Consider the following 25,303-nt stretch of genomic DNA (forward strand, 5'->3'; position numbering starts at 1 on the left):
CCGCCTCTCGGAAATGCCCTCCGTGCCATTCCAATCGGTGCGGAGGGGTTTCCTATACGGGCTGCTCCTGCACACTCCACTTCCTCGCCCTGGTCAGCCGGCCGGACACACCCTGGCGGTCCGCGTTGCCATCTGGCGGCGAGGGGAAACCCCGATGGAGGTCTCTCTGCGCGGGAGTCCTCCCCCTTTACATCGGGGACCTGGAGTGGAGGGTGTTGCACAGGGCAGTCCCGTGCAATAGACTTTTAAGTAGGTTCACGGACTCCCAGGCCGCCTGTACTTTCTGCGGCCTGGACGAGCCCGTGTTCCACGTTTACACAGAGTGCGCGAGGTTGCAGCCCCTCTTTGAGTATTTGAAGGGGCTGCTCCTCAAGTTCTGGCTGCACTTCAGTCCCACGCTCCTGATCTTTGGGCACCCGGTGCGGAGGTGCGTGGGCCGGGAGGAGGATCTCCTCGTCGGTCTGCTCCTGGGCCTGGCCAAGGTGGTAATTCACAGGTCCAGGCTGCGGGCCTTTGGGTGGGGGGGGGTCAGTCCTCCCCGATTGCCTGCCCCTCTTCCGCGGTTATATTCGCGCTTGGGTGTCCCTGAAGAAGGAGCATGCGGTGTCCGCCGGTACGCTTGAGGCCTTTCCCGACCGGTGGGCACCGTAGGGACTGGAGTGAATCGTCGACGCCGAGAATGGCATTTTAATTTGAGTTTTTTGTTTATTTCATTTTAATAAAGTCATTTTAAAAAAAAATGTATATAAGGGGGGCCTGAGGAATAAAGGCCCCCTCGACCAAAAAAAAAATGGGGTTAGACACAGAGTAAAGCTCCCTCTACACTGTCCCTCATCAAAAGAAAAATTTTAAAAATGGGGTTGGCTGCTCTCTAATTGGTAATCCTGAGTGCATCAACAAGGTGCAGCTGACAGTGCTGCAGTCAGTTGCTGGAGAAAGCTGCAACATTTTGGACAACTTTTGCTCCAGAGGAGGAAAAGACTTTTCAATCATAAGGCTGTGCTTCGAGGTGGGTGTTGAGCACCAGACATGTATCTGATTTGGACTGTTGGGAGGGGTTAGAGAGGCCGGAAGAACAAGGGGTGGGGGCTTTATAATTCTGCAGGGAGCTGTGCAATTGCACTAAACATAGAAGGAAGCTCCCTCCCCCACCCCAATTGCCCAGCCTGGGTCAGCTGAAGCTGCCTGGCTAAGAAGAAAGCAGAAGACAGATATTTAAGGGCATTTAAGTGGTCATTGGATAGACATATGGATGAAAATGGAATAGTTTAGGTCAGATGGTTTCACAGGTTGGTGCAACATCGAGGGCCGAAGGGCCTGTACTGCGCTGTAATGTTCTTTGTTCTATTGCCTGGGAAGTTTCCAGCACCAACCGGAAGCCCAGAAAAGCTTGCGAAGGACTGCTTGATTGAACTTGTTAGCTGTCATACCACCTTGGTAAAACAAGTCATCACTCCCAGCCTCCCTTGTCCTCTTCAGTATACTCTCTGCCTCTCCCCTAACTTCTTATATATTTATTTATTGCTTTATTTGAAATCTGCAGGCCTACCATTGGGGTGGGGTTTAGTTCTTGACCCATGGCGAGTCCATCTGTGCCAGTGGCGGGGCCCTCTATCACCGAGTGAGTCTAGGGAAGGGAGTGTAGATAGTCTGGGTCATGTCATTATCAGAAAGGAGGTGGTGTTGGGCATCTTGCAAAGCATTAAGGTAGATAAGTCCCCAGGGCCTGATGGGATCTACCCCAGAATACTGAGGGAGGCAAGGGAAGAAATTGCTGGGGCCTTGACAGAAATCTTTGCATCCTCATTGGCTACAGGTGAGGTCCCAGAGGACTGGAGAATAGCCAATGCTGTTCCTTTGTTTAAGAAGGGTAGCAAGGGTAATCCAGGAAATTATAGGCCGGTGAGCCTTACGTCAGTGCTAGCGAAATTATGAGAGGATTCTTCGGGGCAGGATTTACTCCCATTTGGAAACAAACAAACTTATTAGCGAGAGGCAGCATGGTTTTGTGAAGGGGAGGTCGTGTCTCACTAACTTGATAGAGTTTTTTGAGGAAGTGACGAAGATGATTGATGAGGGAAGGGCGGTGAATGTTGTCTATATGGACTTCAGTAAAGCCTTTGACAAGGTCCCGCATGGCAGACTGATACAAAAGGTGAAGTCACACGGGATCAGAGGCGAGCTGGCAAGATGGATACAAAACTGGCTCAGTCACAGAAGACAGAGGGCAGCAGTGGAAGGGTGCTTTTCTGAATGGAGGGCTGTGACTAGTGGTGTTCCGCAGGGATCAGTGCTGGGACCTTTGCTATTTGTAGTATATATAAATGACTTGGAGGAAAATGTAGCTGGTTTGGTTAGTAAGTTTGCGGACGACACAAAGGTTGGTGGAGTTGAGGATAGTGATGAGGATTGTCAGAGGATACAGCAGGATATAGATCGGTTGGAGACGTGGGCGGAGAAATGGCAGATGGAGTTTAATCCGGACAAATGTGAGGTAATGCATTTTGGAAGATCTAATACAGGTGGGAGGTATACAGTAAATGGCAGAACCCTTAGGAGTATTGACAGGCAGAGAGATCTGGGCGTACAGGTCCAAAGGTCACTGAAAGTGGCAATGCAGGTGGATAAGGTAGTCAAGAAGGCAAACGACATGCTTGCCTTCATCGGTCGGGCATAGAGTATAAAAATTGGCAAGTCATGCTGCAGCTATACAGAACCTTAGTTAGGCCACACTTAGAATATTGCATGCAATTCTGGTCGCCACACTACCAGAAGGACGTGGAGGCTTTGGAGAGGGTACAGGAGAGGTTTACCAGGATGTTGCCTGGTCTGGCGGGCATTAGCTATGAGGAGAGGTTGGATAAACTCGGATTGTTTTCACTGGAACGACAGAGGTGGAGGGGTGACATGATAGAGGTTTACAAAGTTAAGAGTGGCATGGACAGAGTGGATAGTCAGAAGCTTTTTCCCCAGAGTGGAAGAGTCAGTTACTAGGGGATATAGGTTTAAGGTTTACGGACCCCGGAAGTGCAGAAGGTTTTAGTTTAGGCAGGCATCAAGATCGGCGCAGGCTTGGAGGGCCGAATGGCCTGTTCCTATGCTGTACTGTTCTTTGTTGTTCTAAGCGACTGCAGCCGCCCACCTGGCCCCACCACCATCACTTCTAGCCATGGAGTGAAGAGCTATGCCCACCCCAACATGTCAATTGAGGCTTGCATGAAGGCAATGGCTGAGGTTGTTGGCCCCTCGGCCATTGTTGCAGCCTCAAAGATATACAGGAAGGCTGTGTTCTTCCTGAAGACCGAGCTGGTGGTGTCCCTGGCTCTGAGTAAGGGGCTCACTGTGGGGCGGACTTCCCTGCCGGTGGATACTCTGGGGGCCACCGCACAGCAGATAATATTGTCAAATGTCCCGCCCTTCATTCCAGTGAGCTGCTCTTCCCCCACCTGCACCATCTGGGGGAGGGAAGGTCGGGGATCACCCTAGTCCCACTCAGTCTTCGGGAAAACAACCTCCGGCATGTCAACTCCTTCTGCTGGTTCAGGTCCCCAAGTTTCCCCTATCACCACCAGCATCAAGGCTGCAAAGTCTGGGCAGGAGCTCCCAACCCCTCAGCATGGAGGGGAGGGTGATGCCCTTGTACATGAGGCCCCTCCTTAAGGAGTAAGTGGAGCCCTGCTTGTGGTGAGGCAGCCTGGGGACGCCACCCATTCTGCCACTGGGTCGGGTACCCTGAGTGGAGGGTAGGACAAGGGTCCAAAGAGTCGGCCCTCCCAGCCAAAATCCACCACCAACCAGGAGACACTCGACCTGGTTGCAATTGAAAATTTTAACCCATCTGCTGGCCCTGTGGGTGCTGGCGGAGCAGGAGATGGCCTCCTCTCTCCGCCTCCGGTCCCGGCTCTGGCTGGATTTCCGGAGTCGGGCACTTCCATCTTCCCCGGACCGCTCATTGGTCTGGGGACGGAGGTGGAGGGGGGGTCCTGGACCGCTGGCCCCCACAGACTCCAGTTCCATCCTGGAACCCAGAGAGGACTCCTCCGCCATCGATCCTGGGGGTGGGATCGTGACGGAGGCGGGACCAGCTGGCGCGGCCGGGACGTCCGGCCCGCTGTGTGTGGTGGGTGTGTCGGCCGCTGGCGGTGACGACCCGGAGGAGGATGGGGATTCGGTGTGGGGCACGGAGGACGACCTTGATTCTATCGCCAGTGAGGTGGAGTCCCTCGTGTCTCCCACAGAGTCTCCTCTCATCCCCACGGCGGAACTCCGGGATTTCCTCGCAGCATGCAGGGGTTGCCGCAATGAAGTTTAGCTGGCCCTCAGCTGTTGATCATTCAGTCCGTCGGTGCCACCCTCAAGAAAGCGGGCAAGGGCGTGAGACTGGTTGAGAGGCGCCGATTTAATGCGTTCCTCAATGGGTTGCTGGGGGAGTGGAAGGCCAGGTGCACTTCCACTCCCTCCTCACAGTGAGGTGTTGGTGACGGGTTTTAAGTACCTTTGACTTGAAGATAACCATAGCCAGCCTCAACATTAACGGTAGCAGGGGGTCTCACCGCAGATTTCACAATCTCTCAGTCCTCAGGGAAGGAAGATATGCGGTGAGCTTTCTGCAGAAAACCCACACCGTTCCGGGAGACGAAGCCATCTGGCTCCTGGAGTGGCAGGGTGGGGTCTACATGAGTCACCTCACCCCTATTTCTAGTGGGTGGCTATCTTGTTGGCCCCGATTTTTCAGCCGGCGATCTTGGGGGTCAAGGAGCTCGTGCCGGGCTGCTTGCTCCACCTTGCCGTTCGCTTGGGTAGCGTGCCGCTCCACTTTGTGAACAGGCCCGGCGCGTTGCAAGCACGCTTCTTTGAAGAAGTGTCCGCTCTCTTGAGCTCCATCGATAGCGGCGAGTGCATCGTCCTCGGGGGGGATTTTAACTGCACCCTCGAGGTGGGGGAATCGCTCCGGTCCCCAGCACGGCCAAGCGTCAGTGGAGATGTTGAGGGGACTAATCAGCACCCTCAACTTGGTGGACGTCTGGCGAAATCTCCATCCCGACTCCAGCGCCTTCACGTGGAGGTCTGGAGGAGGAGGGTCCCAAATCAACCGTCTCTACTTTTCGCAGGCATACGTTTCCCGCATCTCGGCGGCCTCCATGCGGCTGGTGCCGTGCTCGGACCACCACCTCCGCACGCGGGCGGGGTCCGCGTACTGGCACTTTAACAACCGGCTGCTGGAGGACAAGCGATTCCGGGACTCGTTCCGACAATTCTGGGCCGACTAGAGAAGGAAGCAGGGGGGCTTCCCCTCTTTGAGGCAATGGTGGGATGTGGGCAAGACTCACATCCGCGTCTTCTTTCAGGGGTACACGAAGGGGTCGACCAAAAGGCTGGAAGCCGAGATTGGGTGCCCAGAGGGGGAGGTGTTCGACTTGGAGTCCCACCTCGGTCATGCTGTCGCAGACCCGGCCCTGTGGCAAGCGTATAAAGAGAAGGGCGCGCTGAGGGACCTGCAGCTCATAGGGTCCTGAGGCGCGTAGGTGAGGTCGTGGATCCAGATCCTGGAAGATTTGGACCGCACCTCACCCTTCTACTACTCGCTGGAAAAATGGCGGGGGGTCTGTAAGCAGCTCGTTGAGCTGCTGGCCGACGACGGATCCTCCATCACGGATCCGGAGGGAATGGGCCTCCTGGTCCGTACACATTACAGTGCGTTGTTCTCTCCGGATCCGTCCAGCGAGGACGCACGCAGACTTTTGTGGGAGGTCAGCCCGGAGCTAACTGACGCCCTTCACCAGCTCTCGCAGGGCAAATCCCCGGGCTGAACGGGCTGACCGTGGAGCTCCTCAGGGTGTTGTGGGACGTCCTGGGGGACGATTACACGCGGGTCCTGGGGGAAAGCCTGTCGAACAGGAAGATGCCCCTCTTCTGGTGCAGGGCGGTCATCGTCCTGCTGCCGAAAAGGGGCGATCTCCGCCTGCTTAAAAAGTGGCGTCCGGTCTCCCTCCTCCGCACGGATTATAAGATCTTTGCCCGGCTATGTCTACCCGCCTGGGCTCCGTGCTGGCCCACATGATCCACCCCGACCAGTCCTACACGGTCCCGGGCCGGTCCATCCAGGACAACATCCACCTGGTCCGGGACCTGATCCATCTTTCCCAGAGGACTGGTCAGCCTTTCTCTCCCTCGATCAGGAGAAGGCGTTCGACAGGGTGGATCACGAATACCTTTTCGGGACTCTGCACGCATTCTGACTCGGGCCGCATTTTGCAGCCTGGGTCCGACTTTTATACGCCGCTGCAGAGTGTCTGGTCAAAGTTAACGGGTTCTTGACGGCGCCCCTTCGCTTTGGGAGAGGAGTGCGTCAGAGATATCCCATGTCCGGTCAATTGTATATTATCTGCGTCGAACCGTTCCTGTGCCTGCTTCGCAGGAGGTTGACGTGATTTGCTCTGCGCAGGCCAGCCATGCGGGTCGTCCTCTCGGCTTACGCCAATGACGTGCTCCTCGCGGTCACAGATCCCGTTGATTTGCTCCTCGCGGTCACAGATCCCGTTGATTTGCTCCTCGCGGTCACAGATCCCGTTGACTTGCGGAGGATGCGCGATTACCAGCAGACCTTTTCTGCCGCGTGCTCCGCAAGGATCAATTGGGAGAAATGTTCCGGACTCCTGGTGGGTCAGTGGCGGGTGGACTCCCTACTGGAGGAGTTAACACCTTTTGCGTGGAGCACCACATACCTCTTCTATCTGGGAGTCCACCTTAGCCCCGCTGAGGAAGCCTGGCCGGCAAACTGGCAGGAGTTGGAGGCGAAAGTCACCCCTTGGCTGGGGCGCTGGACAGGACTGCTCAGAGTGCTTTCCTACAAGGGCCGAGCGCTGGTCATAAACCAACTGGTGGCCTCGAAGATGTGGTACCGGTTGGTCACTTTGGCCCCGCCCCCTGCATTCGCCACCAAGATCCAGAAGAAGCTAGTCGATTTCTTGTGGGGCAAGAGGAAACACTGGGTCTCTGCCGCGGTCCTGAGTCTCCCGATTGAGGAGGGCGGCCAGTCGCTGGTGTGCGTCCGCACCCAGGCTGCGACTCTCCGCCTTCGGACCCTGCAGAGATACCTGTACGTCGGGTGTCCTCCCAGATGGTGTGCGCTGGTGACATAGTGGGATGGACTCCCGCTCGGCCGGAACTGCTCATCGCACCCAGGCCCCTAAACCCTCCTCGGGAGCCGGTCCCGCACAACCCGAGCCGCCTCTTGGAAATGCCCTCCGTGCTATTCCAATCGGCACGGAGGGGTTTCCTGCACAGGCTGCTCCTGCACACTCTCCACTTCCTCGCGCTCGTCAGCCGGCCGGACACGCCCTGGCGGTCCACGTTGCCATCTGGCGGCGAGGGGAAACCCCGATGGAGGTCTCTCTACGTGGGAGTCTTCCCCCTTTACATTGGGGACCTGGAGTGGAGGGTGTTGCACAGAGCAGTCCCGTGCAATAGACTTTTAAGTAGGGTCACGGACTCCCAGGCCGCCTGTAATTTCTGTAGCCTGGCCGATTCCGTGTTCCATGTATATATGGAGTGTGCGAGGTTGCCACCAAAGATGTCCACCAAAGCTACTAAGTATCATCACCTCATTCCATGACAATATGAAAGGCACAATTCAACATGGTGGCTCCTCATCAGAGCCCTTTCCTATCCTGAGTGGTGTGAAACAGGGCTGTGTTCTCGCACCCACACTTTTTGGGATTTTCTTCTCCCTGCTGCTTTCACATGCGTTCAAATCCTCTGAAGAAGGAATTTTCCTCCACACAAGATCAGGGGGCAGGTTGTTCAACCTTGCCCGTCTAAGAGCGAAGTCCAAAGTACGGAAAGTCCTCATCAGAGAACTCCTCTTTGCTGACGATGCTGCTTTAACATCTCACACTGAAGAATGCCTGCAGAGTCTCATCGACAGGTTTGCGTCTGCCTGCAATGAATTTGGCCAAACCATCAGCCTCAAGAAAACGAACATCATGGGGCAGGATGTCAGAAATGCTCCATCCATCAATATTGGCGACCACGCTCTGGAAGTGGTTCAAGAGTTCACCTACCTAGGCTCAACTATCACCAGTAACCTGTCTCTAGATGCAGAAATCAACAAGCGCATGGGTAAGGCTTCCACTGCTATGTTCAGACTGGCCAAGAGAGTGTGGGAAAATGGCGCACTGACACGGAACACAAAAGTCCGAGTGTATCAGGCCTGTGTCCTCAGTACCTTGCTCTACGGCAGCGAGGCCTGGACAACGTATGCCAGCCAAGAGCGACGTCTCAATTCATTCCATCTTCGCTGCCTTCGGAGAATACTTGGCATCAGGTGGCAGGACTATATCTCCAACACAGAAGTCCTTGAAGCGGCCAACATCCCCAGCTTATACACACTACTGAGTCAGCGGCGCTTGAGATGGCTTGGCCATGTGAGCCGCATGGAAGATGGCAGGATCCCCAAAGACACATTGTACAGCAAGCTCGCCACTGGTATCAGTCCCACCGGCCGTCCATGTCTCCGTTATAAAGACGTCTGCAAATGCGACATGAAATCGTGTGACATTGATCACAAGTCGTGGGAGTCAGTTGCCAGCATTCGCCAGAGCTGGCGGGCAGCCATAAAGCCAGGGCTAAATTGTGGCGAGTCGAAGAGACTTAGTAGTTGGCAGGAAAAAAGACAGAGGCGCAAGGGGAGAGCCAACTGTGCAACAGCCCCAACAAACAAATTTCTCTGCAGCACCTGTGGAAGAGCCTGTCACTCCAGAATTGGCCTTTATAGCCACTCCAGGCGCTGCTTCACAAACCACTGACCACCTCCAGGCGCGTATCCATTGTCTCTCGAGATAAGGAGGCCCAAAAGAAAGAAGAAAGAAGAGGTTGCAGCCCATCTGAGTATTTGAAGGGGCTGCTCCTCAAGTCCTGGCTGCACTTCAGTCCCACGCTCCTGCTCTTTGGGCACCCGGTGAGGAGGGGCATGGGCTGGGAGGAGGATCTCCTCGTCGGTCTGCTCCTGGGCCTGGCCAAGGTGGCAATTCACAGGTCCAAGCTGCGGGCCTTCGGGAGGGGGGGTTCTGCCCTCCCCGATTGCCTGCCCATCCTCCGAGGTTACATTCGTGCCCGGGTGTCCCTGGAGGAGGAGCATGCGATGTCCGCAAGTACGCTTGAGGCCTTCCGCGACCGGTGGACACCGCAGGGGCCGGAGTGCATCATCGACGCCGGGAATGGCATTTTGATTTGAGTTTTTGTTTTATTTATCTATTTTTAATAAAGTTATTTAAAAATGTCTATAGAGGGGGCCTGGAAAATAAAAGCCCCCTTGACATAAAATACAGAAAATGGGCATGGGGGTATAAAGGCCACCTTAAAAAAAAAGGGGGAAAAATGGGGTTAGATACAGAGTAAAGTTTCCTGGACACTGTCAGGGGCTGTATGACCTCCTCCATCAGGTTAAAGAAAAGGGGATGTGTAAGGGGTTTGGGAGATGGGGACAGTGCGAGGATGAGACTGATGTGATTGGACACATGGAGAACGGATGCTGCTGAATGGGAACCCCCTCTAAGTTACTGTCGGCAAAACTCTTTCCTGAGCAGGAGACGGGAAATCTCTTTCCATCAGGACAGAAAACAGCGAGTCGTGGTAAATGAGGCGCTATGTACCATCAACAGTAGAATTGTACTCAACCAAAAACTCATGGCCTAGCATATCCCCCACTCTACCATTACCATCAAGCTGGGGGACCAACACTGGTTCAATTAAGAGTGCAGGAGGACGTGCCATAGAAAAAATAGGAGCAGGCGGCCATTCGAGCCTGCTCCACCATTCGTTATGATCATGGCTGATCATCCAACTCAGTAACCTGTTCCCGCTTTCGCCCCATACCCTTTGATCCCTTTGGACCCAAGAGCTATATCTAAATCCTTCTTGAAAACATACAATGTTTTGGCCTCAACTGCTTTCTGTGGTAGCGAATTCCACAGGCTCACCACTCTCTGGGTGAAGAAATTTCTCATCTCAGTCCTGAAAGGTTTACCCTGTATCCTTAGACTATGACCCCTGGTTCTGGACTCCCCCACCATCGGGAACATCCTTCCTGCATCTATCCTGTCAAGTCCTGTTAGAATTTTATAGGTTTCTATGAGAACCCCCCTCACTCTTCTGAACTCCAGCGAATATAATCCTAACCGACTCAATCTCTCCTCATACATCAGTCCCGCCATCCCAGGAATCAGTCTGGTAAACCTTCGCTGCACTCCCTCTATAGCAGGAACATCCTTCCTCAGATAAAGAGACCAAAACTGCATACAATATTCCAGGTGTGGCCTCACCAAGGCCCTGTATAATTGCAGCAAGACAGCCCTGCTCCTGTACTCGAATCCTCTCGCTATGAAGGCCAACATATCATTTGCCTTTTTTTCACCGCTTGTTGCACCTGCATGCTTACCTTCAGCGACTGGTGTACAAGAACACCCAGGTCTCGCTGCATATTCCCCTCTCTCAGTTTGTAGCCGATCAGGTAATAATCTGCCTTCCTGTTTTTGCTACCAAAGTGGATAACCTCACATTTATCCACATTATACTACATCTGCCATGCATTAGCCCACTCACTCAACTTGTCCAAATCTCCCTGATGCCTCTCTGCATCCTCCTCACAACTCACCCTCCCACCCAGTTTTGTCTCATCTGCAAATCTGGAGATATACCATTTAGTTCCCTCATCTAAATCATTAATATATATTGTCAATAGCTGGGGTCCTAGCACCGATCCCTGCGGTACCCCACTAGTCACTGCCTGCCATTCGGAAAAAGACCCATTTATCCCCACTCTTAGTTTCCTGTCCGCCAACCAATTTTCTATCCATCGCAATACACTACCCCCAACCCCATGCGCTTTAATTTTACTCGCTAATCTCTTATGTGGGACTTTGTCGAATGCCTTCTGAAAGTCCAAATAAACCACATCCACTGGCTCCCCCTCATCAACTCGACTAGTTACATCCTCAAAGAATTCTAGTAGATTTGTCAAGCATGATTTCCCTTTCGTAAATCCATGCTGACTCTGCTCGATTCTACCACTGTTCTCCAAGTGCTCTGCTATAAAATCTTTGATAATGGACTCTAGAATTTTCCCCACTACCGACGTCAGGCTGACTGGTCTATAATTCCCTGATTTCTCTCCACCTCCCCTTTTAAATAGTGGGGTTACATTAGCTACCCTCCAAACTGTAGGAACTGTTCCAGAGTCTATAGAATCTTGGAAGATGACCACCAATGCATCCACTATTCCTAGGGCCACTTCCTTAAGTACTCTGGGATGCAGACCATCAGGCCCTGGGGATTTATCGGCCTTCAATCCCATCAATTTCCCCAACACCATTTCTCTACTAATACTGATTTCTTTCAGTTCCTCTCTCTCACTAAGCCCTGTGTTCCCCAACATTTCTGGTATGATATTTGTGTCCTCCTTTGTGAAGACAGAACCAAAGTATGCATTTAGTTGGTCAGCCATTTCTTTGTTCCCCATAATAAATTCCCCTGTTTCTGACTGTAAGGGACCTACATTTGTCTTCACCAATCTTTTTCTATTCACATACCTATAGAAACTTTTAGTCAGTTTTTACGTTCCCCGCAAGCTTGCTCTCGTACTCTATTTTGCCCTTCTTAATCAATCCCATGATCCTCCTTTGCTGAATTCTAAACTGCTCCCAATCCTCAGGTCTGTTGTTTTTTCTGGCGAATTTATATGCCTTTTCATTGGATCTAATGCTATCTCTAATTTCCCTTGTAAGCCATGGTTTGGCTACCTTTCCCGTTTTACTTTTGCGCCAGACAGGGATAAACAATTGTTGCAGTTCATCCATGCGCTGTTTAAATGTTTGCTATTGCCTATCCACCGTCAATCCTTTAAGTAACGTTTCCCAATCCGTCATGGCCAACTCGCGCCACATACCTTAGAAGTTTCCTTTACTAAGATTCAGGACCCTTGTCTCAGAATCAACTACGTCACTCTCCATCTTGTTGAAGAATTCTATCATAATATGGCCGCTCGTTCCCAAGGGGTCTCGCACCACTAGATTGTCAATTAATCCTCTCTCATTACACAATATCCAGTCTAGGATGGCCTGTTCTCTAGTTGGTTCTTCAACGTATTGGTTCAGAAAACCATCCCGTATACACTCCAAGAATTCCTCCTCTACGTATTGTGACTAATTTGATTTGCCCAATCTATATGCAGATTAACGTCACCCATAATTACAGATGTTCCTTTATCGCATGCATCTCTAATTTCCTGTTTCATGCCATTCCCATCACCACCACTACAGTTTGGGGGTCTATATACAACCCCCAGGAGCAGCACCAGGCATACCACAAAATGAGATGCCAACCTGGTGAAGCTACTACCCAGGGGTACTTGCAGGTTAGACAACGTAAGCAGCATGCGATAGACAGAGCTAAGCGCCCCCAAAACCAACGGATCAAATCTAAGCTCTGCAGTCCTGCCATATCCAGTCGTGAATGGTGGTGGACAATTAAAAAAGACAGGAGTAGGAGACTCCACAAATATCCCCATCCTCAATGATGGAGGAACCCAGCACATCAGCGTGAAAGATAAGGGTGAAGCATTTGTAACAATCTTCAGCCAGAAGTGCCGAGTGGATGATCCGTCTCGGCCTCCTCCTAAAGTCCTCAGCATCACAGATGCCAGTTTTCAGTCAATTCGATTCACTCCTCACCATATCAAGGAACAACTGATGGCACTGGACACTGCAAAGGCTATGGGCCCTGACAAAATTTCAGCAATAGTACTGAAGACCTGTGCTCCAGAACTTGCCACACCCCTAGCCAAGCTGTTCCAGTACAGCTACAACACTGGCATCTACACGGCAATGTAGAAAATTGCCCAGGTATGTCCTGCACACAAATAGGACAAATCCAAATAGGACAAATCCAACCCGGCCAATTACCGCCCATCAGTCTACTCTCAATCATCAAAGCGACGGAAAGGGTGATCGACAGTGCTATCAAGCCGCACTAGCTCAGCAATAACCTGCTCAGTGACACTCAGTTTGGGTTCCGCTAGGATTACTCAGCTCCTCACCTCATTACAGCCTTGGTCCAAACATGGACAAAAGAGCTGAACTCCAGAGGTGAGCCGAGAGTGATTGACCTTGAGATCAAGACAGAATTTGACCGAGTATGGCATCAAGGAGCCCTAGCAAAACTGGAGTCAATGGGAACCAGGGGTAAAACTCTCCGCTGGTTGGGGTCATACCGAGCGCAAAGGAAGATGGTTGTGGTTGTTGGAGGTCAATCATCTGAGCTTCAGGACATCACTGCAGGGGTTCCTCAGGGTAGTGTCCTGGGCCCAACCATCTTCAGCTGCTTCATCAATGACCTTCCTTCAATCATAAGGTCAGAAGTGGGATGTTCACTGATGATTGCAGAATGTTCAGCACCATTCGCGACTCTTCAGATACTGAAGCAGCTCATGTTCACATGCAGCAAGACCTGGACAATATCCAGGCTTGGGCTGAAAGTGGCAAGTTACATTCCTGACACACAACTGCCAGGCAATGACCATCTCCAACAAGAGAGAATCCAACCATCGCCCCTTGACATTCAATGGCATTACCATCGCTGAATCCCCCACGATCAACATCCTGGGGGTTAACATTGACCAGAAACAGAACTGAACCAGCCGCATAAATACTGTGCCTACAAGAGCAGGTCAGAGGCTGAGAATTCTGTGGCGACTAACTCACTTCCTGACTCCCCAAAGCCTGTCTACCATCTACAAGGCACAAGTCAGGAGTGTGATGGAATACTCTCCACTTGCCTGGATGGGTGAAGCCTCCAACACTACTTAAGAAGCTCGACACTATCTAGCCCGCTTGACTGGCACATTGCCCACCACCTTTAACATTCACTCCCTCCACCAACGACGCACAGTGGCAGCAGTGTGTGCCATCTGCAAGCTGCACTGCAGCAACTCACGAAGGCTCTTTTGACAACAACTTCCAAACCCACGACTTCTACCACCTGGAAGGACAAAGGCAGGTTCCCCTCCAAGCCACACACCATCCTGACTTGGAACTATATCACTGTTCCTTCACTGTCGCTGGGTCAAAATCCTGGAACTCCCTTCCGAACAGCACTGTGGGTGTACCTACCTCACATGGACTGCAGCGATTCAAGGCAACAGCTCACTACCGCCTTCTCAAGGGCAATAAATCCTGGTCTAGCCAGCAACACTCACATTCCATGAACGAAACAAAACAGGTTGTTCAGACTGGAAAATGGTAGACAGTGATGTTCCCCAAGGGTCAGTGCTGGGACCACTGCTTTTTGATACTGGAATAGAGTACAATCTCAAAATTTGATGATGCCAAACTTGGAGGAATGACAAACAGGATGAACCGAACCGCCTGCAACAGGACATAGATAAGCGAGCAGAATGGGCAGAGAGGTGGCAGATGGAGTTTAATACTGACAAGTGTGAGGTGATGCATTTTGTCAGAAGGAATAGGGAGAGGCAATATAGACTTAATGGCAGAGTTCTAAAGAGTGCGCAGGAGCAGAGGGACCTGGAGGTGCAGGTGCATCGATCTTTGAAGGTGGTCGGATATACTGAGAGACTGGTTAGTAAAGCTTATGGGATCTTGGGCTTCATGAACAGAGACATTGAGTACAAAAGCAGGGAAGTCATGCTGAACCTTTATAAAGCTCTAGTTAGGCCCCAACTGGAGTATTGTGTCCAGTTCTGGTCACCACACTTCAGGAAGGATGTGAGGGTCCTTGAGAGGGTACAGAGGAGATTTACCAGAATGGTTCCAGGGATGGGGGATTCGAGTTACAAGGTTAGGTTGGAAAAGCTGGGGTTGTTCTCCTTAGAGCAAAGGAGATTGAGGGTGATTTAATAGAGATGTACAAGATTCTGACAGGTTTAGAGAAATTAAACAAGGAAAAACTATTCCCATTAACTGATGACACAAGAACTGGGAGACACAGATTGAAGATTTTGGGCAAGAGATGCAGAGGAAATGTGAGGAAGAATTTTTTTTACACAGCGAGTGGAAACTCGCTGCCCACGAGGGAGGTGGAAGCAGAGATTAATGATTTCAAAAGGAAACTGGATGGGTACTTGAAGGAAATACACTTGCAGGGCTACGGGATCGAGCGGGGGTATGGGACTGAGTGGATTATTTTACAGAGAGCCAGCATGGGCTCAATGGGATGAATGATCTCCCCCTGTGCCTTTCTGAGTCCATGACTTTCTATAACAAGCAGTGTTTGCGGTGTTGAGCACGTGATCTGTAACGTTTTATGAACGGGTGCGGAGCCCACGGTAGCTGAACTGGTATACTCACAAAGGAGATGCAGGCAGCGAGCAGCAAAATCCGGACCAGTAAATCTTCAAACTGATCAAGCACCAGGGACCAGAGAGACTTCCCTGGAGTTGGGGGTGGTGGAGGAGAGAGAGAGAGAAAGAGGGAGAAAAAGAGAAAACAATCCATTAGACACACAGGTGAAGCTTTCCTCTGTCCTGGACATCAGTAATTCAGGGAGTCAGCGTCAGAAGCTAATGGTTTTGGGTGCAGTGGGGGGGGTGGGGTGTCTCGGTTGGAGCCAGGTCAGACTGTGCTGAGAAAGGTACATGCAAGGGGGGGGTGTCCCCCACCTGGAGTGGATACTGAAACACTCATGCACAGGGCCCCTGTACATGTCCAGTGACACCACCACCCCAGCTGGAAGGAATGTGTCTGTGTGCACATTGCGTGACTCTGGGACTGGGATTAGGGACATGCGATGCCCTCCTTGGCCGAACATCCGACCGAGCCTCGCTGAGCCAGTTTGCGAGTTTGGGTGAGGAACTGGTGGAAGGGAGACGGAAGAGACTTGACACCCACCCCCGACACGCCCTCCACCGCCGAAATCGCATCCGAGGGGGGAGGGGGCCACAGGAGATTGAAAGGTGACTCAACTTGGCGATTGGGGAGCTGGAGCCCTCCTCCCTGACCCAGTGACAATGAGTTCAACTGAAATCAGGGGGATTGTGGGGAGGGCAGCACTATCCCTCGAGCATGCACGACCATTCAATAAGATCACGGCTGATCTTCTGCCTCAACTCCATCTTCTCATTCACTCCTCAGATCCCTCAATGTCCAGAAATCTATCGATTTCAGTCTGAATCTACTCAACGACTGAACATCCACAGCTCCCTCCGGGGTAGAGAATTCCAAAGATTCACAACCTCCAGAGTGAAGAGATTTCTCCTCATCTCAGTGTGAAATATCCGAGCTCGTATCCTGAGACTGTGACCCCGTGTTCTAGACTCTCCAGCCGGGGGAACGGGGGGGGGGGGGGGGAGCGGTAAAGTGGGAACAGCCTCTCGGCATCTGTCCTGTCAAACTCCTTCAGAAATTTACACATTTCAATGTGATCACCTATCATCCTTCTGAACTCCAGGGAATATTGGTCCAGTCTACTCAATCTCTCATCGGACACACCCCTCATAGAGTCACAGAATTACACAGCACAGAAACAGGCCCTTCAGCCCACTGTGTCCGTACCGGCCATCAAGCATTGATCTATTCTAATCCCATTCTCCAGCACTTGGCCCGTAGCCTTGTATGCTTTGGCATTTCAAGTGCTCATCTAAATACTTACAAAATGTTGAGGGATCCTGCCTCTACCACCCCTTCAGGCAGTGTGTTCCAGATTCCAACCACCCTCTGGGTGAAAAAATCTTTTCTCAAACCCCCTTAAAACCTATGGAGCTATGGATAAGTACACCAATGTCCCTCTGACCCTCTGTACTTCCTAGAGTCCTACCATCCATTGTATATTCCCTTGCCTTGTTAATCCTCCCAAAATGCATCACCTCACACTTCTCAGGATTAAATTCCATTTGCCACTGCTCCGCCCATCTTACCAGACCATCTATATCGTCCTGTAATCTAAGGCTTTCCTCCTCACTATTTACGACACCACCAATTTTCGTGTCATCTGCAAACTTACTGATCATACCTCCTATATTGACGTCTAAATCATTAATGTACAGTACAAACAGCAAGGATCCCAGCACTGATCCCTGCGGTACACCACTGGTCACAGGCTTCCATTCGCAAAAACAACCCTCGACCATCACCCTCTGCCTCCTGCCACTAAGCCAATTTTGGATCCCATTTGCCAAATTGCCCTGGATCCCATGGGCTCTTACCTCCATGACCAATCTCCCATGCGGGACTTTATCAAAAGCCTTACTGAAGTCCATGTAGACTACATCAATTGCTTTACCCTCATCTACACACCTAGTCACCTCCTTGAAAAATTCAATCAAATTTGTTCGACATTATCTCCCCTGACAAAGCCATGCTGACTATAAATAAACACAGATGAAAAGTAATTATAAGAACATAAGAAATAGGAGCAGGAGTAGGCCAGTCAGCCCCAAAAGCCTGCCCCGCCATTCAGCATCATGGCTGATCTGTCCCAGGCCCCAACTCCTCTTTCGGGCCTGCTCCGTATAACCCTCGACTCCCCGAGATTTCAAAAATCTATCTACCTCCTCCTTAAATACATTTAGTGACCTAGCCTCCACAACTCTGAGGTAGAGAATTCCAGAGATTCACCACCCTCTGAGAGGAGATTCCTTCGCATCTCAGTTTTAAATGAGTTTCCCCTTATTCTGTAATTATGTCCCCTAGTTCGAGATTCCCCCACTAGTGGAAACATCTTCTCAACATCTACCCTGTCAAGCCCCCTTAAAATTTCAATAAGATCACCTCTCATTCTTCTAAACTCCAATGAATAAAGGTCTAACCTCTTTAGCCGTTCTTGATAACACAACCCCTTCATTCCAGGAATCAGCCTAGTGAACCTTTTCTGAACTGCCTCCAATGCTAGTATATCCTTTAAATACAGGGACCAAAACAGTCCGCAGTACTCCAGGTGTGGCCTCACCAACACCCTGTACAGTTGTAACAAGACTTCCCTATTTTTAAACTCTAACCCCCTAGCATTAAAGGCAAAAATTCCATTTGCCTTCCTAATTTCTTGCTGCATCTGCGTGCTAACTTTTTGTGTTTCCTGTATCAGGACACCAGATCCCTCTGTACTGCAGTATTTTGTTGTCTTTCTCCATCTAAATAATAATCGGCCTTTTTATTCCTCCTACAAAGTGGATGACCTCACACTTTCCCACATTGAACTCCATCTGCCAGGTTTATGCCCACTCACTCAACCTATCTATATCCCTTTGCAGATTCTTTGTGTCCTCATCACAACATGCCTTCCCACCTATTTTTGTATCAGCAAATTTGGATACACTACACTCTGTCCCTTCCTCTAAGTCATTAATATTGATAAATAGTTGAGGCCCTAGGACCGATCCTTGTGGCAACCCACTAGTGACAGCTTTCCAACCTGAAAAAGACCTATTGATCCCGACTCTCTGCCTTCTGTGTGTTAGCCAATCTTCAATCCATGCCAACACATTACCCCCAATACCCTGCGCTCTTATTTTGTGCAATAACCTTTTATGTGGCACCTTATTGAATGCCTTCTGAAAATCCAAATACACGACATCTACTGGTTCCCATTTATCCACTCTGCTGGTCATATCCTCAAAGAACTCTAACAAATTTGTCAAACATGATTTCCCTTTCATAAAACCATATTGACTCTGTTTGATTGCATTATGTTTTTCTAAATGTCCTACTATTTCTTCCTTAATAATGTTGATCAATAATAATAATCAATCTAGTTAACCATCGGTGTATTCCCTCGAGGGCAAGTATGTCCTTCCTGAAGTACATAGGCCAAAACTGTACAGATTAGTCCAGGTGTGGTCTCACCAAAGCCCTGTACAATTTTAGTAAGACTTCATTACTCTGATATTCCAATCTCCTTGTAATAAAGGTCAACATGTCATTTGCCTTCCTAATTGCTTGCCGTGCCTGCACAGTAACTTTCTGCAATTCATATACAAGGACACCCAAATCCCTCCAAATACCAACATTTTCCAGTCTCTCCACTTTAAAAAAAAGATTCCTCTTTTCTATTCTTCCTACCGAAGTGAATAACCTCATAAGTCCCCACATTATACTCCATCTATCACCTTCTGGCCCACTCACTTAACCTGTCTGTATCCCTCTGCATCCTCACTTGATAATCCAAATTTGGTGACAACACAAAGCTAGGTTAACAAAGAATAGATCCCAATTATGACTCAAATGGGGAAAAGCCAGGAACAGTGCAGATCCAAAGAGATTCATACAAACAGATGAATTACAAGCAGGAGTAGGCCACTCGGCCCTTCGGGCCTGCTCCGCCATTCAATAAGATCATGACTGATCTGATTGTAACCTCAAATCCACATTCCCGCCTACCCCCAATAACCTTTGCTTATCAAGAATCTATCTACCTCTGCCTTAAAAATATTCAAAGACTCTGCTTCCACCGCCTTCTGAGGAAGAGAATTCCAAAGACTCACGACTCTGCGAGAAAAAATTTCTCCTCATCTCTGTCTTAAATGGGCGACCCCTCATATTTAAACAGTGACCCCTCGTTCCAGATTCTCCCACAAAAGGAAACATCCTTTCCACATCCACCTTGGCAAGACCCCTCAGGATCTTTTATGTTTCAATCAAGTAAGCTCTTACTCTTCTAAACTCCAGTTGATACAAGCCTAGCCTGTCCAAGCTTTCCTTACAAGACAACCCGCCCATTCCAGGTATTAGTCTAGTAAACCTTCCTTGAACTGCTTCCAAAGCATTTACATCCTTCCTTAAATAAGGAGACTAGTACTGTACACAGTACTCCAGATGTGGTCTCACCAATGCCCTGTATAACTGCAGCACAACCTCCCTACTTTTGTATTCAATTCCCCTCGTGATAAACGATAACATTCTCTTAGCTTTCCTAATTACGTGCTGAACCTGCATACTAACCTTTTGCGATTCATGCACTCGGACACCCAGATCCCTCTGCATCTCAGAGCTCTGCAATCTCTCACCACTTAGATAATATGCTTTTTTATTGGAATGCACAATTTCACATTTTCCCACATTATACTCCATTTGCCAGGTCTTTGCCCACTCACTTAACCTATCGATATCCCTTTGTAGCCCCTCCTTATGTCCTCTTCACAACTTACTTTCCTACCTTTGTGTCATCAGCAAACTGAGCAACCATACCTTCGATCCCTTCATTCAAGTCATTTATATAAAATTGTTAGAAGTTGAGACCCAGCACAAATCCCTGTGGCACACCACTCGTTACATCTTGCCAACCCGAAAATGACCCAGTCATGCCTACTCTCTGCTTCCTGTTAGCTAGCCAATCTTCTATCCATGCCAATATGTCACCCCCTACACCATGAGCTTTTATTTTCTGCAATAACCTTTGATGTGGCACCATATCAAATGCCTTCTGGAAATCTAAGTACAGTACATCCACTGGTTTCCCTTTATGCACAGCACATATTACTTCTTTAAAGAACTCCAATAAACTGGTTAAACATGATTTCCCTTTCCATGTTGACTGCCTGGGTACCTTGAATTCAGGAGTGCAGGAACACTGAGCATTAGGTTCAAAAAGGCTTATGAAATGTTTGTCTTTATAAGCAGAGGAGGTTTTGGTCCACCTATACGGAGTCCTGGTGCGACCATATCTGGAACACTCTGTATAGTTCAGGATACCACACCTTAGAAAGGAGTTATTGGTCTGAGTGTGTGCGCAGGACAGATTCAGCAGAATGTTAGCATGGCCTCCAAGGGTTAGATTCTGAGGAGATTCCAGAAACTAGGCTTGTATTCCCTGGAATGTGGAAGGTGAACAGGATGATTGGATTGAGGTTTTTGGATTTTGAAAGGAATTGATAGGGTAGATGGAAAGAAACTGGGACAAGGGGAGAGAACATTAAAATCAGAGTCAGGCCATTCAGGAGAGAAGTTAGAAAACACTTCCTCACACAAAGGGTGGTAAATGTGCAGAACTCTCTTCCACAAAAAGCAGTCAATGCTGGGGCTCAATTAATCAGTTGAACTCTGAAATCAATAGATTTTTCCGCGATACAGGTACAAAGAGATATGAAGCCAAGCTGGGTGAATGGAGACACGATACATCAGTCACGGTCCCACTGAATGGTGGAACAGGCTCGAGGGGATTTAATGGCCTCCTCCTGTTCCTGTGTAACAGGCTCAAGGGGCTGAATGTCCTGTTCCTGTGTAACAGGCTCGAGGGGCAGAACGGCCTCCTCCTGTCCCTGTGTAACACGCGCGAGGGGGATGAATGGGCCTCCTCCTGTTCTCATGTTGAACCCTTCTGCGTGGCACTGGGTTTGACCCTGGGCTTCTCTGGTGTTCCCGGTTGATGGCACTGTTACAGGTTTAAGATTTCCGTACCTTCTTCTGCTGGGAGTTCTGTGCCAACGGAAGCAGCAGCCACATGGAAGAGAGGAGAGACGCTCATTAGAAACAGTACCACACAGCAATGAAACACCGGAAATGACCCAGTCATCCGACTCAAGTAAGACTGCTCTCCAACACCACCCACTGCCAGGCACATTAGAATTGGAGTGAGAATTGTGCTGGATAATCACAGACCCCAGACAGGCGAATGGGCGTAGACGTGCTGGCAAACATGCTAATCCCATACACACACGCAATACATGTACACATACAAGCTCCTTCACATACCAACATATTACATACATACTAACCCCAGCTAACCCTTATTACACACACACACACACACACACACACACACACACAGACCAGCTAACCCTGATCCAAACACATAGACTGGTCAACAAGAGCACAAATCAACAGGAGACATGCACACAGTCAGATTCTTCAGAAGACGCTGGGGAAAAAGGGAGAGCACGTTAACAACCCTGAAGTACACAGTGGCAGCGTTCCTGTCAAAGCCGTTTGTGCAAATTAGCTTAATACTCCACTGAGAATTTAACACTCCATATACAACACTCAGCCATGGAGCTTGGAGAACCACAACAAGCAGAGCTACTGGGGAAAGCTGGGCTCTGACAGGTCAACCCGCAGAGGAACATCTCCTGACTTCAGCCTGACTGTGTACCCCCACTTTATACCCAGTGCCAGGACAGGTACAGCATGGGGTTAGATACAGAGTAAAGCTCCCTCTACACTGTCTCCACCAAACACTCCCAGGACAGCTACAGTACAGGGTTAGATACAGAGTAAAGCTCCCTCTACACTGTCCCCATCAAACACTCCCAGGACAGGTACAGTACGGGGGTTAGATACAGAGTAAAGCTCCCTCTACACTGTCCCCATCAAACACTCCCAGGACAGGTACAGTACAGGGTTAGATACAGAGTAAAGCTCCCTCTACACTGTCTCCACCAAACACTCCCAGGACAGGTACAGTACGGGGATTAGATACAGAGTAAAGCTCCCTCTACACTGTCTCCACCAAACACTCCCAGGACAGCTACAGTACAGGGTTAGATACAGAGTAAAGCTCCCTCTACACTGTCCCCATCAAACACTCCCAGGACAGGTACAGTACGGGGGTTAGATACAGAGTAAAGCTCCCTCTACACTGTCCCCATCAAACACTCCCAGGACAGGTACAGTACGGGGTTAGATACAGAGTAAAGCTCCCTCTACACTGTCTCCACCAAACACTCCCAGGACAGGTACAGTACGGGGGTTAGATACAGAGTAAAGCTCCCTCTACACTGTCCCCATCAAACACTCCCAGGACAGGTACAGTACGGGGGTTAGATACAGAGTAAAGCTCCCTCTACACTGTCCCCAGTAAACACTCCCAGGACAGGTACAGTACGGGAGTTAGATACAGAGTAAAGCTCCCTCTACACTGTCCTCATCAAACACTCCCAGGACAGGTACAATACAGGGTTAGATACAGAGTAAAGCTTGCTTGACACTAATGTAGTGACATATGGAGTACTGTAGGGGCTGGAGGAGATTACAGCGATATGGAGGACATATGGAATTGTAAGATGTATAAAAATATTAATTTCTAGGTGAAGTCACTCCCAAGTTCCGTTCCCATTGAATCATGACCTGATTTGCAGTACCTATTTATACTGACATAGTCTCTCCCTTTATTAACATCTCTATGTTCTGAAGTTAATTGGAATCCTCTGCCTCTCTCGAACCAATTAACCTTCCGATTGAAGATTTGAGCCTGAGGGGGGAGGGGATAGTGTGCAATCTGCCCCCCTCCCCCTCTCAATTGAAGCATGTGCGTTTCATGAGCCTCTGTTCTGCGCGTCAGGGATGTCCATCTTCCTAATCCTTAAAGCAAGGGGCCGCTCCCAGAGGGAGAGCTGCCCCAGTAGGTGAAAGAGCACATTTAAAATGGAGCTGCATTCCTAAGGGAGCGCCGCGCTATCGGAGGGTCAGCGCTGAGCGAGCGCTGCGCCGGAGGATCAGCGTTGAGAGAGCGCTGCGTTGTCGGAGGGTGAGCGCTGAGGGAGCGCCGTGCTGTCGGAGGGTCAGCGCTGAGGGAGCCTTTTATCAGAGACCACAACTGTGAAAGAACAGTCACCACCCAGGTTCACTTCCCAGATCACTCAGCCCCCCCTGCCACAACCCACCCTTTCTCCCCACCCCCTTCTCATTCATCAGCCCCTCCTCCCGCTTTCTTCACTACCGCTTTTGCCACCTCGTCCTCCCTTTTCTCCTCTCGCTCCCTGTTCCTCCAACCCACCCCCGCCTCCTCCCTACCTACCCCTCTGTCCCCTCTTCCTTTCCCCTCTCACCAAATCACCACAACCCCCCCAACAACCCACTACCCCCCCCACATTCCCCCTCCCCCTCACTACTCCCACCCCCCCCTTATTCCCCCACCTTATACCCCACCTCCTTCCTCCCCCCAATTCCCCACCCCCCCTGCACTCTCCTGCCCCTAATTACCCCCACCCCCTCAAGACCCCCACCCCCTCACTCGACCACCCCTTCAATTTGCCACACCTCTCCACTATTCCCCCATGCCCTTCCACCCCACTATTCCACCATCCTCCCCCCATTGCCCCAAACATCTCCCTCACCCCTCATCCCACCCACTTCATTCCCTCCAGCTCCCTCATTCCCCCCCCAGACCCCCCGTTCCCCCTCACCGAACCCCCCTATTCCCACCCCCCACTCATCCCCACCCCCCACTCATCCCCTCATTCCCCCCCCATATTCCCCCCAGTGACCCCTCACCGACCCCTCCATTCCCCCCCCACTCACCCCCTCCCCGACCCTCCGTTCCCTCCCCCACTCACACCCCCATTCCCCCCTCATCCCCCCCCACTCACCCCATCCCACTGACCCCCTCGTTCCCCCCATCTCCCTCGTTCCCCCCACTGACCCCCTCGTTCCCCCCATCTCCCTCGTTCCCCCCACTGACCCCCCCAAACCTCCCCGTTCCCCCCACTCACCCCCTCATTCTCCCCCCACTCACCCCCTCATTCTCCCCCCACTCACCCCCTCATTCTCCCCCCACTCAGCCCCTCATTCTCCCCCCACTCAGCCCCTCATTCTCCCCCCACTCAGCCCCTCATTCTCCCCCCACTGATCTCTCACCGTTCGGGCCCCACAGTTCTCGGCCCTTGCGGAGTTGCTCGGGCCCCAGGCCGGTGCTCTCGTTGACGCCAAAATGCCGCAGCACCTCATCCACGGTGCGGGTGTGAGCGGCCTCCATGGCGGGAGAGGGACCCAGAGGCCGCGCTCCCTGTCAGGTGGTGAAGGTTTTGAGCCTGCGAAGCTGCCGCTACCACCGCCGTCTCTCTCTCTTTCTCCGTTCCCCTCCTCGCTTCAAGGCGACGCCATGACATCTACCGGCTCAGTCCGGCCAACCGGTGCCATGCCTGACTGACAGCCGCACCAGCCAATCAGCTGCCGCACAAACCCTGGACGCCGAGGGCGGCTGCCAATCCCTGGCCAATCCTGGTCACCTCGGGGGCGGGTCTGGGGTGCGTCCCGCCCACCACCTCCGGGCGCATGCGCTTTACCCTCCCAACCGTCGCCCTCGGCCCGGTCACAATGAACGCTCGAGCGGAGGGCGTGGGGGAGGAGCCTCCGGCAGATTGATGCGGGCGCCGACCAATGGTGCCGCGTGCGGCCGCCTCCGCGCCGAGGCTCGGCAGCCAATGGCGAACCAACGATTCGGGCAAAAACCTGGAGGGGGAAAAGGGGGCGGGACCGGCCTTCCCCCCCCAACCCGTCACACACTATGTGTAAGCTCCCCATTGGCCCGACCGTTACCACGGTGACATGCCCCTCCCCGCCCCCGGGCCGCGCGCATGCGTTAA

General features: G+C 51.2%; 1 protein-coding gene across 1 annotated transcript in view; it reads right to left on the minus strand.

Moving 5' to 3' along the window:
• Positions 1-25,019, minus strand: part of LOC137385085 (sarcoplasmic/endoplasmic reticulum calcium ATPase 2-like) — a 75,377-nt gene extending 50,358 nt beyond the window's left edge. Inside the window, exons 1-3 of the mRNA XM_068059835.1 lie at positions 24,576-25,019; positions 21,402-21,419; positions 15,363-15,445 (exon numbers count right to left, since the gene is read on the minus strand). Coding sequence (XP_067915936.1) covers positions 15,363-15,445; positions 21,402-21,419; positions 24,576-24,693 — 219 coding nt within the window. The 5' untranslated portion in view covers positions 24,694-25,019. The remainder of the gene's footprint in view (positions 1-15,362; positions 15,446-21,401; positions 21,420-24,575) is intronic.
• Between the last annotated feature and the right edge of the window lie 284 nt (positions 25,020-25,303).

The sequence above is a fragment of the Heterodontus francisci genome, chromosome 28 (genome assembly GCF_036365525.1).
Source record: "Heterodontus francisci isolate sHetFra1 chromosome 28, sHetFra1.hap1, whole genome shotgun sequence".
Taxonomy (NCBI): domain Eukaryota; kingdom Metazoa; phylum Chordata; class Chondrichthyes; order Heterodontiformes; family Heterodontidae; genus Heterodontus; species Heterodontus francisci.